Source organism: Hyaena hyaena, unplaced genomic scaffold (genome assembly GCF_003009895.1).
Source record: "Hyaena hyaena isolate Hyena2069 unplaced genomic scaffold, ASM300989v1 scaffold_103, whole genome shotgun sequence".
Lineage (NCBI taxonomy): Eukaryota > Metazoa > Chordata > Mammalia > Carnivora > Hyaenidae > Hyaena > Hyaena hyaena.
In genome coordinates, this window is record NW_024080735.1 from 1,932,236 (window position 1) to 1,948,868 (window position 16,633).

A 16,633-nucleotide genomic window follows, 5' to 3' on the forward strand; every position below is an offset into this window, starting at 1 on the left:
CAAATTTTACTTACTATCCTAGAATATTCTGAACACAGAAACATTAAAATAATTGTTACAAAGCTGAAAATCTACCTTAATGGTGATTGGAATTACACAAAGATAGAGACTTTCTTAAATTTTCTTTTAGTATAAGATAATTAGACAACCATACTATGGTAACAGATGGTTTTTAAATGCATCTTAAAGAATAAATTCTTAAATTGGGGGAAGGTCTGTGAATCTGCTACCAGGGATCTGTGAACACAAAATTTTGTGTATATCATATTTTGAGAAGAAAGTAATAATCAGGTTGATGAACTAAAAGATTAAGAACTACTATTCAGTACCTAGTTAAGAGAGATTTTGAGGGATTATGTATTAAGGGTTCAATTGCAATGCAGTTTAAGCGTATTTATTTTCTTTTAGAAAGTAATATCTGTTGCAGCACAACAGTTGGGCTTCCACCAGTGGCCAGCTCAGAACAAGAAAATCATACAGTTTTATAATCAACTTCAGGTAAGTGGAGAATGGCATATTAGCACCTCTTTGCTCCTGAATTTTAATAGGTCTGATCAAGGAGAAAACCAGGATAACAGTAAAAGAGAACTAACTGGTCTACTGTTCTTTAGAGTCAAAGTAGCTTACTCGTTTATTTGCCCACATGTGGTTATTCAACCCTGGATGTAACTTTGAACAGATTCATTTTCTTCACCCTCATCCCCTTAATACATAATTGTAAAAAAAACCCTACAAGCGTGGTATAAATTTCTGCCTTTCATAACTATACCTTTTTTGAATTTCCTATTGCTATGAATGAGCCATTTGACGAGGTGATGCACTTCACTGATTACTAGTAAAATTGAATGCCCTTGTCTATATTTATTTGCCATTTGAGTTTCCTGTGAATTGCCAGATGATGTACTCATTTCTCAGTTGAATTTTTTGTCTTTTTCTTACTAAATGTGTAGACTTTTCATTATGCATTTTTATATCCTATCCCTTTATTGTTTACATGCAATGCAAATAAATTCTCCAAGTCTTGGGTTTTCAGAAATGTTCCCTAGAGTTCAGTTGTGCAGGAGACATTGTTAATGCAGTATAAAATCTATTGTTTTTTATGGTTTGTGTTTTTCTGAATTTTTAGAAATCTTTTCTATCCTATTTCAGAAAGATATTTTCTATAGTTTTTTTCTAAAAGTTTTTGATATTTGCATTTCGCATCTTTAAATTCTCTGGAATTTTCCTCACTGAGGATAAAGAAATTGGAATGGAAGTGAAAAAACTGTTTTAGGTTTATCCATATTTGAATTTTAATGTATTTATGTGATGCGTTATTAAATATAATCATTCCTTTAAGACTATCACAGTAGTCTAGAAGAGGGTAAGGGACACTTGTAAGAGCTTGACCATCTGACCCTTTTCCCCTTGTCTTAGTCCGTCCAGGCTGATATAACAAAATACCCGTAGACTGAGTGGTTTAAGCAACATTTATTTCCCACAGTTCTGGAGGCTGGAAAGTTTAAGATCAAAGGAATAAGAGAAGTGACAAGTGTGAAAAGAAGGTATAGAGTAGATTATGTTGACTCTGAAAATCATATGAGCTATCCAGATGGAAATATATAGTAGACTACTGAAATTTCACTCAGGCACACAGAACCAAAGACTGGAAGAAATGCATATGTTAGGAAGTCATTAGAACTCATGTTGTAGTTAGAGATGTTCAAGTGGATGAGATAGGATAGGGAGAAAAAGAGAGAAAGGGATGAATTAGGGAAGACTAACATGGAAATGGCATTCAAAAGAGAGAAGAACCACAGAAGAGGAAAGCTGAGATAAATCACATTACAGAAACAATCTTAGAGAAAGGTACAGAGTTTTTAAAGGAGAAAGGAAAGTGAGATAAAGTGTCAAAAAAAGAATTAAAAGTTATTCTTTGAATTTTAAAATTAGGAAATTTCTGTACATTTTGATATCAACCTAGTCAATGAAAGCAGAACACAGATTACAGCAGATTGAACAATAATTTAAAGGAAGGGTTGTGGACACAGAGGTGTGTGTAAATAAGAAGCTTCAGATTTCAGTTGAGGTGAATTATTGGTAAACCGAAATTAAATCATAAATCTGCAATTTTGTTTTAGACTTGTGTTGGTGTGATGTTAGTAGGCCCAACAGGCGGAGGAAAGACAACAGTCAGAAGAATTTTAGAAAGAGCATTAACACTATTACCAGTTGAAGACTTCCTGTCAACTAAAGAAAGAGAGTCTATTTCACAGGTAAGTATTACACTGAACAAAGTATTTCTCTATTTCTTCAGATATTCATACTTAAGTAACATTTTATATCCTATTTATAGAAGTATGTTCTTGTTAACTTTATTGCTAGGAATTTTGTAATTAGGAATCATTGTAGTAAGTGGAGTTTTTTCTTTTCATTTGAATCTCAAACTATTAATTACTAGTGTAAATTAAAGCTATTGAATTATATACTTATTTTGTATTTAGTCACCTTAATGGACTGGTAATGGTAAGTTGTGATTGCTTTTATAGATGATCCATTGAGTCATCTTCAGTGAATATAATTTTGTCTCTCTTGTATTATTGATATGATTTATATTCTTACTGCATTGATTAACCCTCCAAGCCATGTTAACTGTAGTAATATCTTGCTCTTACTTTATCTGAAATGCAGTTAATATTTCTACTTAATGTGGTATTTGCTCTTGGTGTATGATAGATATGCTTTCATACTTTGGAAATTTTCTTCCGTTCTCATTATACTTTGGTTTTTGACTTTTGGGGTTTATGAAGTGATTGTTAGAATCTATTTTAGAAGTTTTTAGAATCTATTTTTTTATTCTAATTGGTTAATGAAATAAGTTATGTTGATAGATTTGCTAACGTTAAGTTGTCCTTGAATTCCTGGAATAGCTCCAACTTTTTCATGATGTATGTATTTTTTAATTTAAATTTTAGTTAACAGTACAGTGCAGTATTGGTTTCAGAAGTGGAACTCAGTGATTCATCACTTACATACAACACCCAGTGCTCATCCCAACCAGTGAATGCCCATCCTCCACCCAGCCCGTCCCGCACCCACCTCCCTCCGTCAACCCTCAGTGTGTTCTCTTTCATTAAGAGTCTCTTGTAGTTTGGGGGCACCTGGGTGGCTTAGTCGGTTGAGCATCCGACTTTCGCTTGGGTCATGATCTCGCAGTTCGTGGGTTTGAGCCCCGCGTCGGGCTCTGTGCTGACTGCCAGCTCAGAGCCTGGAGCCCGTTTCAGTCTGTGACTCCTTCTCTCTCTGACCCTCCCCTGCTCATGCTGTCTCTCTCTCTCTCTCTCTCCTAGAAATAAATAAAAAACATTAAAAAAAAAAAAGAGTCTCTTGTAGTTTGTTTCCCTCTCTCCTTCCGCCCTTTCCCATATGTTCATCTGTTTTGTTTCTTATATTCCACATATGAGTGAAATCACATGGTATTTGTCTTTCTCTGATTGGCTGATTTTACATAGCGTAATACATTCTAGCTCCATCCACATCATTGCAGATGGCAATGTTTCATTCTTTTTGATAGCTGAGTGATATTTTATTTAATATAAAGTTAGGTTGCAATGAATAATGTGTGCCTCAGTTATCTTATTTAAAGACTCATTGGCAGTGTATTCCAAAAGCTTTAGAAAGTCTGGTTCTCAGTTTTGTGGATTTTTTTTCAGTTAGTGTGCAGTATCCTACTTCAAAATCATTCCTGTGGCAGTTTATCGCCTTTATCCTTTTCTCTGTCTACCTCAATTTATCAGCAAGTCTGAATTAGTTCTTAATCAGTTATTGCAGTTGATAAGAGGTGAACTATCCAGTAATAACTAATATTTATACACCACTAAATATGAGCCAAATACTAGCCAAAACACTTTTACTAGAATTGTCTCATTCAATTCTAACAACAGCCCTGTGGGCATGAATCTGTTCTATTAAAAACATTTTTTAAATTACAAAAGAAGTATGTACAATTGTGAGAGATTTGGGGAAAATACAAAAACATAAATTAGTAACCACCTACAGAGAATGACTGCAGACATCGCTGTATTCCCTTTGATTGTTTTCTCCTGCACAACATATATTTTGAAATAATTGAGATAGTACTGTGTATAAATTACCTCAATTTTATTAGCATTTATTAGCATTACATTACGCAGTATTAGGTTGGCATTTTCACCTAATACTGTATACTGAGAATTAACCCCATGTCATTAAAATGTTCTTATAATATCATTTCAATGACTGTATTCTGTATATATGACTATACTATCATTTATTTGTAATTCCCTCATGTTTAATATTTTTAAATTTGGGGTTCTTTAAAATATTTAGGTTGGTAGCAGGGCCTTAGGTAATGGAATTGTTTTTAATCTTCCTCCTTCGTTTGTGGCTTTTTGCTAATTAGTCTGTTCAAGACCTTCTCTTTAGTTTCTTTCAGTGCAGTTTCGTTTCCTTTATTTCCTAATCTCTCCCTCTCTCCCCTCTTGGTCATAGGAACTCTGTAATGTGTTTACCGCATGCCCTTGACCAAGCATCCCTTGAACACGTCTTTCTAGGGAAGGGCCTGGTTGCAGGAGCCTATAGTTTCACTGCCTACTGTGAGGTGAGCCTGACCGTGAGGCTCCCATACACAGTTGGCCACTTCAGCCAGACGGCTCAGTGACAGTGCGCTCACGGTGTTGTGCGGTCACCGCCTCTCTCTACTTTCAGAACCTTTTTGTCACTGCAGGAGAATACCCCGTATCCATTAAGAAATCTCTCCCCATTACCTTCTCTCTGTTCTCTGGAAACCACTGGGTGGCTTCCTGTCTCTATGGATTTGCCTCTTCAGGATATTTTGTGTAAAAGGAATCACATGTGACCTCTCGTCCGGCTGCTTGCAATTAGCATACGTTATTGAGGTTCATTCAAGGTGTAGAATGTGTCGCTGCTTAATTCCATTTTGTGGCTGAATAATGGTCCTGTTTATGGAAAATTTGTGGGTCCATTCATCACAATTTACCTGTTCCTCCCTTGATGCACATTTGAGTTGTTGCCACCTTTTAGCTGTTAGGAATAATGTCACTATGAACATCTGTGTACACGTTTTTATGTGGACGTGTTTTCATTGTTTGTGGACATCTGTGCCTATAGGAGTGGATGCCACCTCTGTGTACGTTTCTGAGGGACCCCGAGCTGTTCTCCCAGGAGCCAGACCGTGTTGATGCAACTTCCTGTTCCCCCAGCCTCGCCTACACTGCCTGTGGGTTTTTCCATTCTAGTGGATGCGAAGTGGTGTCTTACGGTCATTTTATCTGCATTTCCTTAATGACCGATAGATGTTGAATACCCTTTTATGTGCTTATAGGACGTTTGTGGATCTTCCTTGAAGAAACATCTATTCACATTTTTTGCCAATTTTAAAATTGGATTGTCTTTTGTGTTGGTGAGTTAGAAGAATTCTTTTTTTTTTTTTTTTTAATTTATTTTTGAGAGACAGAGCGTGAGCAGGGGAAGGGCAGAGAGAGGAGACACAGAATTCGAAGCAGGTTCCAGGGTCTGAGCTGTCAGCACAGAGCCCAATGCAGGGCTCAAGCCCATGAACCATGAGATCATGACCTGAGCCAAAGTTGGACGCTTAACTGACTGAGCCCCCAGGTGCCCCTGTTTTTGCTTTTTAATATTATTTGAGGGCCCCTTGGATTCCATATGAATTGCCCATTCTGTTCTTTTTTTCTGCAAAAAAGGCTATTGGAATATTGATAGGAATTACAAAGTATCTGTAGATTCATTGGAGAACGTTACCATTTTAACAATAGTCTTCTAGTTTGCAAACATAGGATCTTTCCATTTTTAGATCTTTCAGTAAGCAAGAATTTTTTTTTCTTTTTTGTAGTTTTCAATATGTCAGCCTTTCTCCTCCTTGCTTAAATTTATTTCAAAGCATTTTATTCTTTGGATGCAATTATAAATGGAATTGCTTTCGTAATTATTTTGTGTTGTCGAAGTGGGTTCATTGGTGCTCTGTAAAACACAACTGAGTTTTATATGTTGATCCTGTACCCCTACAAATACGCTGGCTCAATTATTAGCTCTAGTCGTTGTTTTGTAGATTCATTGGGATTTTCTATATATATGGAATCATGTCATTTAAATAGAGATATTTTTACTTCTTTCTTCCCAGTTTGGATGCTTATTATTTTTTTTCTCACCTAATTACCAGGCTAGGACTTAACAGTACAGTGTTTGATAGCTATGGCAAAAAGGGAATTCTTGCTTTGTGCCTGACTCAGTGTTTCACCATAGAGTATAATGTCAGCTGTGGGTTCTTCATAGAGTATAATGTCAGCTGTGGGTTCTTCATTAATACCCCTTATCACAGTAAGCAAGTTCCTTTCTATTTCTAGCTTGAGTGTTTTTCTCATGAAAGCGTGCGGAATTTTATAAAATGCTTTTTCTGGCTCTCTTTATATGATCCTGTGTGCTTCTTTTGTCATATTAGTATGGTATCGTACACTGATTGATTTTCTTGTGTTGAACCCACCCCTCCATTCTTGAGATATATCTCATCTGGTCTCAGCGAATAATCCTCTCAGTGTGTTGTCACCTTGAGTTTGCTAGCACTTTCTGGAGGATTTTTGTACCTCTATTCACAAGGGATGTTGGTCTGTAGTTTCCTTATGGTGTCTTTGGGTGGGTTTAATATCAGGGTAATTCTGGCCTCATAGAATGTGTTAAGAAGTATTCCCTCCTTTTCTGTTTTTTGCAAGAGTTTGAGTAGCATCAGTGCTAATGCTTTTTCAGGTGTTTGGTAGATATTTCATCTGCCACCTGATTTTGGACTTCCTCAGAGATTTTGATTACTAATTCAATCTATGCTTGTTACAGATCTGTTGAGATTTTCTATTTGCTCTTGTATCACTTTTGATCATTTTTGTTATTTCTAGGAATTTGTAGCCCATAGATTATGTAATTTGTTGGCATACAATTGCTCATAGTGTTTTCTTATAATCCTTTTAATTTCCATAAGGCACTAGTAAAGTCCATACTTTTATATGATGTTATTTATTTGTGTCTTTTTTGTTTGATAATTATTTCCTTTTACTTGAGTATTATTGACATACAGTATTACATTGTGTCAGGTGTACAACATAGTGATTGCTCTTTACGTACACTGAGAAATGGTCACCACCAGTCTAGTGACCGTCTGTCACCATACAGTCACCACAGGATTGTGACATTGTTCCCCATTGCGCCCCCATCACTTACTTATTTTATAGCTGGAATTTTGTACGTCTTAATTCCTTTCAACTCTTATGACCCCTCTCCCAATGCCCTTCCCCTCAGGCAGCCGCCAGTGTATTCTCTGCGTCTGTGAGTTCCGGGTTTGTTTTGTCCTCTAGATTCCACATAGAAGTGAAATCATGTCATATGTGTCTTTCCCTCTCTGACCTGTTTCCTGAGCATAACCCCATGGTCCAACCATGTTGTTACAAATGGAAAGGTTTTGCTCTTTTTTAATAACTGAGTAGGATCCGTGTGTGCCCGCGTGCACATGTGTGTGTGCGTACATCACATCTTCTTTATCCATTCACCCATCAGTGGACATTTAGGTAGCTTCTATATCTTGGTCATTGTAAATAATGTTGAAATGAACATACAGGTAAATATAGCAAATTAGTGTTTTTGTTTTCTTTCAAATAGATTCTGAGTAGTGGGATTGCTAGGTGATAAGGTTGTTCTATTTTTAGCTCAGTTTTGTGTTTTTTAGGAGCCTCCATACTGTTTTCCGTAGTGGCTGCACCAGTTTACATGCCCACCAAGAGTGCAAAAGGGTTCCCTTTCTACACATCCTTGCCGACACTTGTCCGTGGGGTTTGTTTTTTTGTTGTTGTCATTTTGTCTTTTTGGTAATAGTTGACAGATGGTATCGCACTGTGGTTTTAATTTGCTTTTTTCTGACAATGGGCGATGTTGAGCATCTTTTCACGTCTCTGTTGACTGTCTGCATGCTTTGGAAAAGTTTCTATTCAGATCCTCTGCCCATTTTTTAATCAGATTGCTTGTTATTAGTTGTATATAAATTTTGGAGATTTACTCCTTATCAGATAGATGATTTGCAAACATTTTCTACCATTTGGTAGGTCACCTTTTCATTTTGTTGATAACTACGTTCACTGTGCAGAAGTTTTATCATTTGATATAGTCCCAGTTATTTATTTTTGCTTTTGTTTCCCTTGTCTTTGGAGTCAGATCAAAGAAAACATTACTGAGATCAGTGTCAAGGAGGTTACCACCTATGTTTTCTTCTAGGAGTTTTATACTGTCGGGACTTACGTTCAAGTCTTTAATCCATTTCAAGTTAATTTTGTGTAGTGTATAAGATGTAGTTTTATTCCTTTGCATGTGGCTGTCCAGTTCTCCCAGCACTATTTATTGAAGAGACCGTCTTTTCCCCATTGAATATGTCTCCCTTTGTTGGAAGTTAATGGACTGTGTCAATGTGGGTTTATTTCTGGGCCTTCTGTTTTGTTCCATTGAATATGTGTCTGTTTTTATGCCAGTATCATACTGTTTGGATTAATATAGCTTTGTGGTCTCGTTTGAAATCACACTTGATGCTTCCGGCTTTGTTCTTGCTCAAGATTGTTTTGAATATTCATGGTCTTTTGTGGTTCCATACAAATTTTATTTGTTCAAGTTCTGTGAGAAATTGCCATTTGAATTTTGATAGGGATTGCACCTATTTTGTTGATTGCTTTGGGTAGAATTAACAATGCTTTAACAGTGTTAATTCTCCCTAGCCATGAGCACAGAGTATCTATCCATTTATTTGTCTCTTTACTTCCTCTTATCAATGTCTTACACTTTTCAAAATACAAGTCTTTCAACTCCTTGGTCAAAATTCATTCCTAAGTGTTTTATTCATTTCAATGTGATCATAAATGGGGTTGTTTTCTTGATTCTTCTCTCTGATAGTTTTTTTTTAGTGTATAAAAATGCAACTGATTTTTATATAATAATTTTGTATACTGAAACTTTATGGATTCATTTATTGGTTCTAACAGTTTAGGGGTGGAGACTTTAGGATTGTCTATATCTAATACCATATCATCTGCGAATGGTGAGTTTTACTTCTTCCTTCCATTCCTTTTTCTTGCCCAGCTGCTGTAATCAGGACTTCCAATACTGTGTTGAGGAAAAGTGGGGAGAATAGAATCAGAGGAATTGTTTTCCACCATTAAGTGTGATAGTAGTTGTGGGTTTGTATATATGGCCCTCATTATGTTGAGGTATATTACCTCTATAACCACTTTGTTGAGAATTTTTTATAAATAGATGTTGAATTTGTCAAATGCTTTTTCTGTATCTGTTGAGACAATCATATGACTTTTATCTTTCAGTCGTTAATGTGATGTGTCATGCTGATTGATCTGCAGGTGATAAATCCACCTCTGTATCCCTGGAATAATTCTAACTTAATCATGGTGCATGATCCTTTTAATGTATTGTTGCATTCGGCTTGCTAATGGTTGGGTGAGGATTTTTGCATGTATGTCCATCACGGATATTAGCCTATATTTTCTTTTTCGTGTGTTGTCTTTGTCTAGTTTTGGTATCAGGGTAGTGCTAGTCTCCTAAATGAGTTTTGGAAGCATTTCTTCCTCTTCAGTTTTTGGAAGAGTTTGAGAGGAATCGCTATTAAATCCTCTTTGAGTGTTTCTAGAATTCACCAGTGACACTGTCTTGTCCTGGACTTTGGTTTGTTGGGAGCTTTTTGATTACCGATTCAGTCTCTTTGCTAGTCATCAACCTAGTGAGATGTTCTCTGTGTTCATGATTCAGCCTGAGGAGATTGTAAATTTCTAGGAACTCACCCATTTCTTCTAGGTTGCCTCATTTGCGCGTCTTTAATTGTTCATAGTATCCCATGCGATCGTTCGCATTTCTGTAATATCGTTGTCACTTTTCACTCACATCCGAATGTATTTATTTGATCCTTTTCTCTTTTTTCTTGGTGAGTCTAGATTTGTCCATTTTGTTTATTTTTTTCAAAGGACCAGCTCTTAGTTTCATTGATCTTTCTGTTGTCCTTTTAGTCTCTATTTCATTTATTTCCTCTCTGATCTTTATTATTTCTTTCCTTCTACTATTGGACTTCATTTGTTCTTTTTGTAGTATTTTTCGCTGTCAAATTAAATTGACATTTATTTCTTGAGGTTCTGAACTTCCCTCTTAGAACCACTTTTGCTGCATCTGCAGATTTCATTTTGTCACATTTCTGTTTTCATTTGTCTCTCCATATTTTTTTGTTTCTCCTCTGATTTCTTCTATGACCCCAGTACTTGTTCAGTAACATGTTGCGTACTCTCCACATATTTCTAATTTTCAAGATATTTTTTTTTGTAATTGACTTCTAGATTTATACCATTGTGGTTGAAAAAGATACTTGATATGATTTCAGTCTTTTTGTGTTCACTGAGACTTATATCTTCTTGCTGGACTGATATTTTTATCATTATGTAGTGTTCCCCATTGTCTTTTTTTTTTTTAATGTATATTTATTTTTGAGACAGGGAGAGAGAGAGAACAAGCAGAGGAGGGGCAGAGAGAGAGAGGGAGACAAAGGATCTGAAGCAGGCTTCAGGCTCTGTGCTGATAGCAGAGAGCACGATGTGGGGCTCAAACCCACAAACCAGGAGATCATGACCTAAGCCTAAGTTGGATGCTTGACCAACTGAGCCCCCCAGGTGCCCCCCTCCACATTGCCTTTTATTGAAGTCTTTGTTGTAAAAGTGTGTTTTGTCTCATATAAGTATAGATACACCACCTTTCATTTCATTTCCATTTCCATGGAATATCTTTCTCCGTCTTTCACTTTCAATTTGTGTGTGTCCTTACTACTGAAGTGAGTCTCTTATAGGTCCACTCAGTATATAGATTTTATCCATTCAGCCATTTGGTGTCTTTTGATTGGAAAATTTAGTGCATTTACTTTTAAAGTAATTATTGATAGATCTGTACTTACTGCTATTTTGTTCATTGTTTTCTGACTGATTTGGCAGTTCCTCTCCATTCTTCTTTTTCTTTCTTCCATTGTGATTTGTTGACTTTCTTTAGTGTTGTGTTTAGATTCCTTTCTCATTTCCTTTTGTGTACCTATTGTAAGTTTTTGGTTTGTTGTTACTGTGAGGTTCACTCACATACATCATCCTATGTGTAGAACAGTCCATTTTAAGATGGCAGCCACTTAAATTTGAAACATTCCAAGCTCAGGGCTCCTGGCTGGCTCAATCAGTTAAGCCTCCAACTCTTGATTTCAGCTCAGGTAATGATCCACGGTTCATGGTATCAAGCCTCACATTGGACTCCACACTATCAGCCTGGAGCCTTCTTAGGATTCTCTCCCTCTCCTTCTCTCTCTCTGCTCCTCCCTGCTTATGAATGCTTGCTGTCTCAAACTAAATTTAAAAAACATTAAAAAAAAATTCCAAGCTCTACATGTTTATCCCTATCTTGCACTGTTTTTGATGTCACATTTTACATCTATTTTTGTTTTTATCTATTTATTTTGAGAAAGAGAGAGAGAGAGAGAGAGAGAGAGTGTGTGTGTGTGTGTGTGTGTGTGTGTGTGTCTGTGTGTCTGTGTGTCTGTGCAAACGGAGGAGGGGCAGAGAGAGAGGGAAAGAGAAAGAATCCCAAGCAAGCTCTGAGGTATCAGCACAGAGCCCAATATGGGGCTCAAACTCACAAACTATGAGATCATGACCTGAGCTGAAACCAAGAGTCAGATACTTAACCCAGGTGCCCCACATTTTACATGTTTTTATTTTATGCATCCGTTAAACTAATTATTATAGTTTTAGTTAATTTTACTAACTTTGTCTTTTAATTGTCACAGGTGATTAATCTATTACCTTTACTATATATTATCCTTTTCCAGTGAGAGGTTTACTTTTGTATGTTTTCTTGGCATTAATTAGTACCATTTTCAGCTTAAAGAGGTCCATTTAACACTTCCTGTAAGGCTGGTTTAGTATTGATGAACTCCTTTAGCATTTCTTGTCTAGAAAACTCTCTCCTTCAGTGATAGCCTTGCTGGGTAGACTATTCTTGGTTGGAAGGTTTTTCTATCCAGCCGTTAAATACATCATGCCACTGCCTTGTGGCCTGTGAAGTTTCTGCCAAGAAATGTGCAGGCTTATGTGAGTTTCCCTTGTGTGTAACAATCTGTTTTTCTCTCATTACTTTTAAGCTTCTCTTTGAGGTGCCTGGGTGGTGCAGTCGGTTAAGTGTCTGACTTCGGCTCAGGTCATGATCTCATGGTTCGCAAGGTCAAGGCCTGTGTCGGGCTCTGTGCTAACAGCTCAGAGCCTGGAGGCTGCTTCAGATTCTGTGTACCCCCCACCCTCGCCCCTCCCCTGCTCATGCTCTGTCTCTCTCAAAAATAAACATTGAAAATATATATATATATTTATAGTTATAGAGAACCTTTAAAGTTAAAGAGAACCCTTTTTTGAAATATAGTATATATATATTTGACTTTTTAATCACAATGCAACCTTAGCATAGATCACTTTGGAGTTATCTTATTTGCAATTCTTGAGGCTTCTGGACCTCAATGTTTGTTTTCCTCCCTAGGTAGAGAAGTTTTAGCCATTATTTCTGTAAACCATTTTTCTACTCCTTTCTCTCTCTTCTCTTGGGATCCCTATGATGCAAATGTTATTCCATCTGATGTTGGCCCAGAGGTCCCTTCTTTGATCTTCATTTGTAAAACCTCTTTTTTCCTTTGGCTCCTCTGTCTGGGTGAGTTTCATTGCTTTCTCTCCCAGCTCAATGATCCATTTTTCTGTCCTGTCCAGCTGCTGAACCCTTCTAGTATATTTCTCAGTTCAGTTACTGTCTTCTTGTGCTCTGTGACTTGTATTTGGTACTTTCTTGTTTTCTGCCTCTTTGTTAGAGTCCTCACTGGGAACTTCGTTCCCTTCAGAAGAAGAAGTTCATCCATTCTTCTCCTGAGTTCAGTGAGTTATCTTTATGATCATTACTTGGAGTTCTTTGACAGGCAGTTAGATGCCTTATCTCCATATCATTAAGGTCTTTTTCTAAGGTTTTGTTTTGTTCTTTCATATGGAACATACCTTTCTTTCTTCATTTTGCTCGACTCTCTGTTTCTATGTGTTTGGTGAAACAGCTACCTCACTCTTGAAGGAGTGGCCTTTTGTAGGTGATGAAACTTCTCACTCACCTGCCCTAGCTCTTGGCTGTCTCTCAAACCTTTGTCATTGTTTAAACTGCCTGATCTTGTCTTGGTGTGTCCTGTTGGACATGTGTCAAGACCCGTCAGTGTCCCAAGGGGAGGGATCTCATTCATACCTCCTTTTAGGCTGACTCAAAACCAGACCAGGGCAGCAGCTTTTTTAAATTATGCAAATATATACAGTCCCGTGGGGCCACGATCAGAATCCTCGCTGGAGGTGTCCCCTAGGCACCAGTTGCAAAACTCAGGGCTCCAGTGGGAGATTTGTTCAAAGGGGCAGGGGCAGCAAGGCCCAGGAGGTGTGCAAAGATGGCGTCTTTGCTTCAGTTCTGCAGGGGTGCCTCCTCGGCCACTAGGTGTGTGGGAAATCCGAGGCCTGTCACGGAACTAAGTAAATAGGCCCTTTTCACAGGAACACTGGTCAGTCTGCTGGTTGTTCGGCCTGCGGTGGTGGTCTGCCGATGACGGTCTGATTGTCCTGTGGAGCTCAGTAGTGCCAGCGCCTTTGGTCATCAGGACCAGTTGATCAAGGCGTGTCCCCTATGTGGATTAATGTGTGCCCACTGGCTTTAGTAGGGAGGCAGCTGGAGAGTAGAGGGTTGGGGCATGCTCACCAGCCGTGGAAGAGCAGCGGGAGAACGCATAAGGGCGCATACCCACATGCTCCAGTAGTGCTCTGTCTGGGACACAGCCTCGTCTGCCCGTGCTTGCAGCCGGAAGCAAGACAGCGCTGTGACCTGGGCCTTACCTGCCCCCACCAGGGAGTCAGGGAGCCCTGCCTGTGCCTGCGCTCCTGGGCTTCAGCGGTGCAGCAGGGTGCTGCTTAGCAAGGGGCAGGCGGGTGCCATGGCGCCGCTCACCCGGCCAGGCCAGCAGGGCTGGGAGAGGGAGCACCCCCAGCCTGGGCTAGCTCGTCGGCACCTGCCCCCCCACCCCCCAGCAGACACTTTCACATTAGCAGGCAAATCCCCTTCACGTGTGGTCCAGACACGTGACAAACTGCTATTCTTCTGATGGGTTTCAGGGTGAGCGAGACCACAAGCAGCTCTTGAAAAGCCAGTCTTCATTTCTGGAAGTACCTTGATTTTCTTGGATGTCAGCCCAATTGGTTTTGGGGGCTTCTCTCTGTGGGGCGCATCCTGGGGCCAAGGTGCCGGATGTGGGTCACCAAGCCTCTGCTGTTCTCATCCCCTGGGAGAAGCACGGGCCTGGTGAGAGGCCCCCCTCCCTCCTGTGCCACCATGCTCGGGGTGGGGATGTAGCCAGACAACCTCTCCGCCTGTCCCCCAGGATGTGGCCCTTTGGCCCTTTGTTGTGCAGAAGCGAGTCATCTGCTTTTCAGATCATTTTCGGAGAGAAGTGGTCCACATGTAGCTGTAAATGTGGGGTGTCTGTGGGAACAAATGAGCTCGGACTCCCTGTTTGTATCTTTTCTATTATTTTTTTTATCTCAGTCTGGCTAAAAGTTCCTCAATTTTGTTGATCTTTTCAAACAATGAAATTTGGTCTTCTTGGGGTTCTTTCTATTGTTTTTCAGTTCTCTGATTTGTTCATCTTATTACCTAGCCATTGTTTCCTTCCTTTTGCTGGTTTGGGTTCAGTTTTCTCTTCTTTTTCTAGTTCCCTATGGTATAAAATTAGATCGTTGATTTGAGATTTTTTCCTCTTTTAATGTGGATGCTCACAGCCATAATTTTTCTTTTTCATACCGCTTTCACTGCATCCCACAAGTTTTGGCATATGATATTTCCATTTTCATTCATAGCAATTCCCTGCATGTCTCTTCTTTGACCCATTGGTTAAGAGTGTATTGTTCAGTTTCCGCGTATTAGCAAATTTTCCAGTTGTATTCTGTTACTGATTTCTAGTTCAGTGCCACTGTGTCTGAAGGAAGGTACTTGTATGATTTCACAGTTTCAAAATGTATTGAGTCTCTTTTTTAAAAAAAATTATTTTAGTGTAGTTGACACAGTTTTACATTCAGTTCAGGTGTAGGACTCGGCTAACTGACAAGTTTACACAGTGTGCTGTTTTGCTCACCACAGGCATAACTGCTGGCTATTGCCTGCAACACCATTACAGTGCCATTGGCTGTATTCCATGTGCTGTGCCTTCCATGCCCCTGACTTGTTCATCCCGTAACTGGAAGCCTGTTACCTCCAATTTATCTTCACCCATTTTGCCAGCTTCCCCATTCCCTCCCATCAGTTTGTTCTCTATATTTGTGGGTCTGATTCTGCTTTTTGTTTATTCATTTGTTGGGTTTTTTCTTTTATTTTCTAGATTCGACATACAAGTGAAATCATGTGGTATTTGTCTTTCTTGGTCTGACTTATTTCACTTAGCGTAACACCCTCTGGTCCATCCATGTTACTGCAAATGACCAAAATCTCATCCTTTTTATGGCTCCATATTCCACTACATGTATGCACATCTTCCTTATCCATTCACTTAGGCTGCTTCCAGATCTCGGTTATTGTAAATAATGCTAAAAAATGGGGATGCATGTATCTTTCTGAACTGGTGTTTTCCTTTACTGTGGTTGGATACCAGTGGAGGAATTATTGGATCATAAGGTATTTCTATTTTTAATTTTTTGGTGAACCTCCATACTCATTTCCACAGTGGCTGCACCAGTTTGCATTCCCACCCACAGTGCCCGAGGGTTCTTTTTCTCTACAGCCTCATCAACGCTTGTTTCTCGTCATTTTGGTTTTAGCCATTCTGACAGGTGTAAGGTGGTATCTCACTGTGGTTTTGATTTGTGCTTCCCTGATGATCAGTGATGTTGAGCATCTTTTATGTGTCTGTTGGCCATCTGTTGGTCTTTTTTTGAAAATTGTCTATTCAGGTCTTCTGCCCATTTTTTAATCAGATTGTTTGGGCTGTTTTGGTGTTGAGATGTATAGTAACCTTCTATGGGGTGTATCATTTGCAAATATCTTCTCCCACTGAGCAAATATTATAATTAAGACAGAAGGTTGCCCTTTTGTTTTGGTGTTGGTTTCCTTCCCTGTGCAAAAAGCTTTTCATTTTGATGTAGTCCCAATAGTTTCTTTTTGCTTTTGTTTCTTTCACCTTAGGAGACACATCTATAAAAAGGTTGCTGTGGCCAATGTCACAGAGCTTACTGTCTGTGGTTCTATTCTAGGTTTTTTATGATTTCAGGTCCCACATTTAGGTAGTTAATCCATTTGGAGTTTATTTTTGTTTGTGGTGTTAGAAAGTGGCTCAGTTTCATTCTTTTACATATAGGTGTCCAATTTTTCTAGCACATTTAATGAAGAGACTGTCTTTTCCCCATTACATGCCCTTGCCTCCTTTGTCATAGATTAATTGACCATATAAGTGTGAATTAATTTCTGGGCTCTCTGT

The 16,633-nt window shown here is 38.7% G+C and overlaps 1 protein-coding gene across 1 annotated transcript in view; it reads left to right on the plus strand.

The window, feature by feature from the left end:
- DNAH14 (dynein axonemal heavy chain 14) overlaps positions 1-16,633 on the plus strand; it is a 293,617-nt gene that overhangs the window by 131,712 nt on the left and 145,272 nt on the right. The window contains exons 35-36 of the mRNA XM_039235797.1: positions 409-498; positions 2,121-2,255. Of these exons, the coding sequence (XP_039091728.1) occupies positions 409-498; positions 2,121-2,255 (225 nt within the window). The remainder of the gene's footprint in view (positions 1-408; positions 499-2,120; positions 2,256-16,633) is intronic.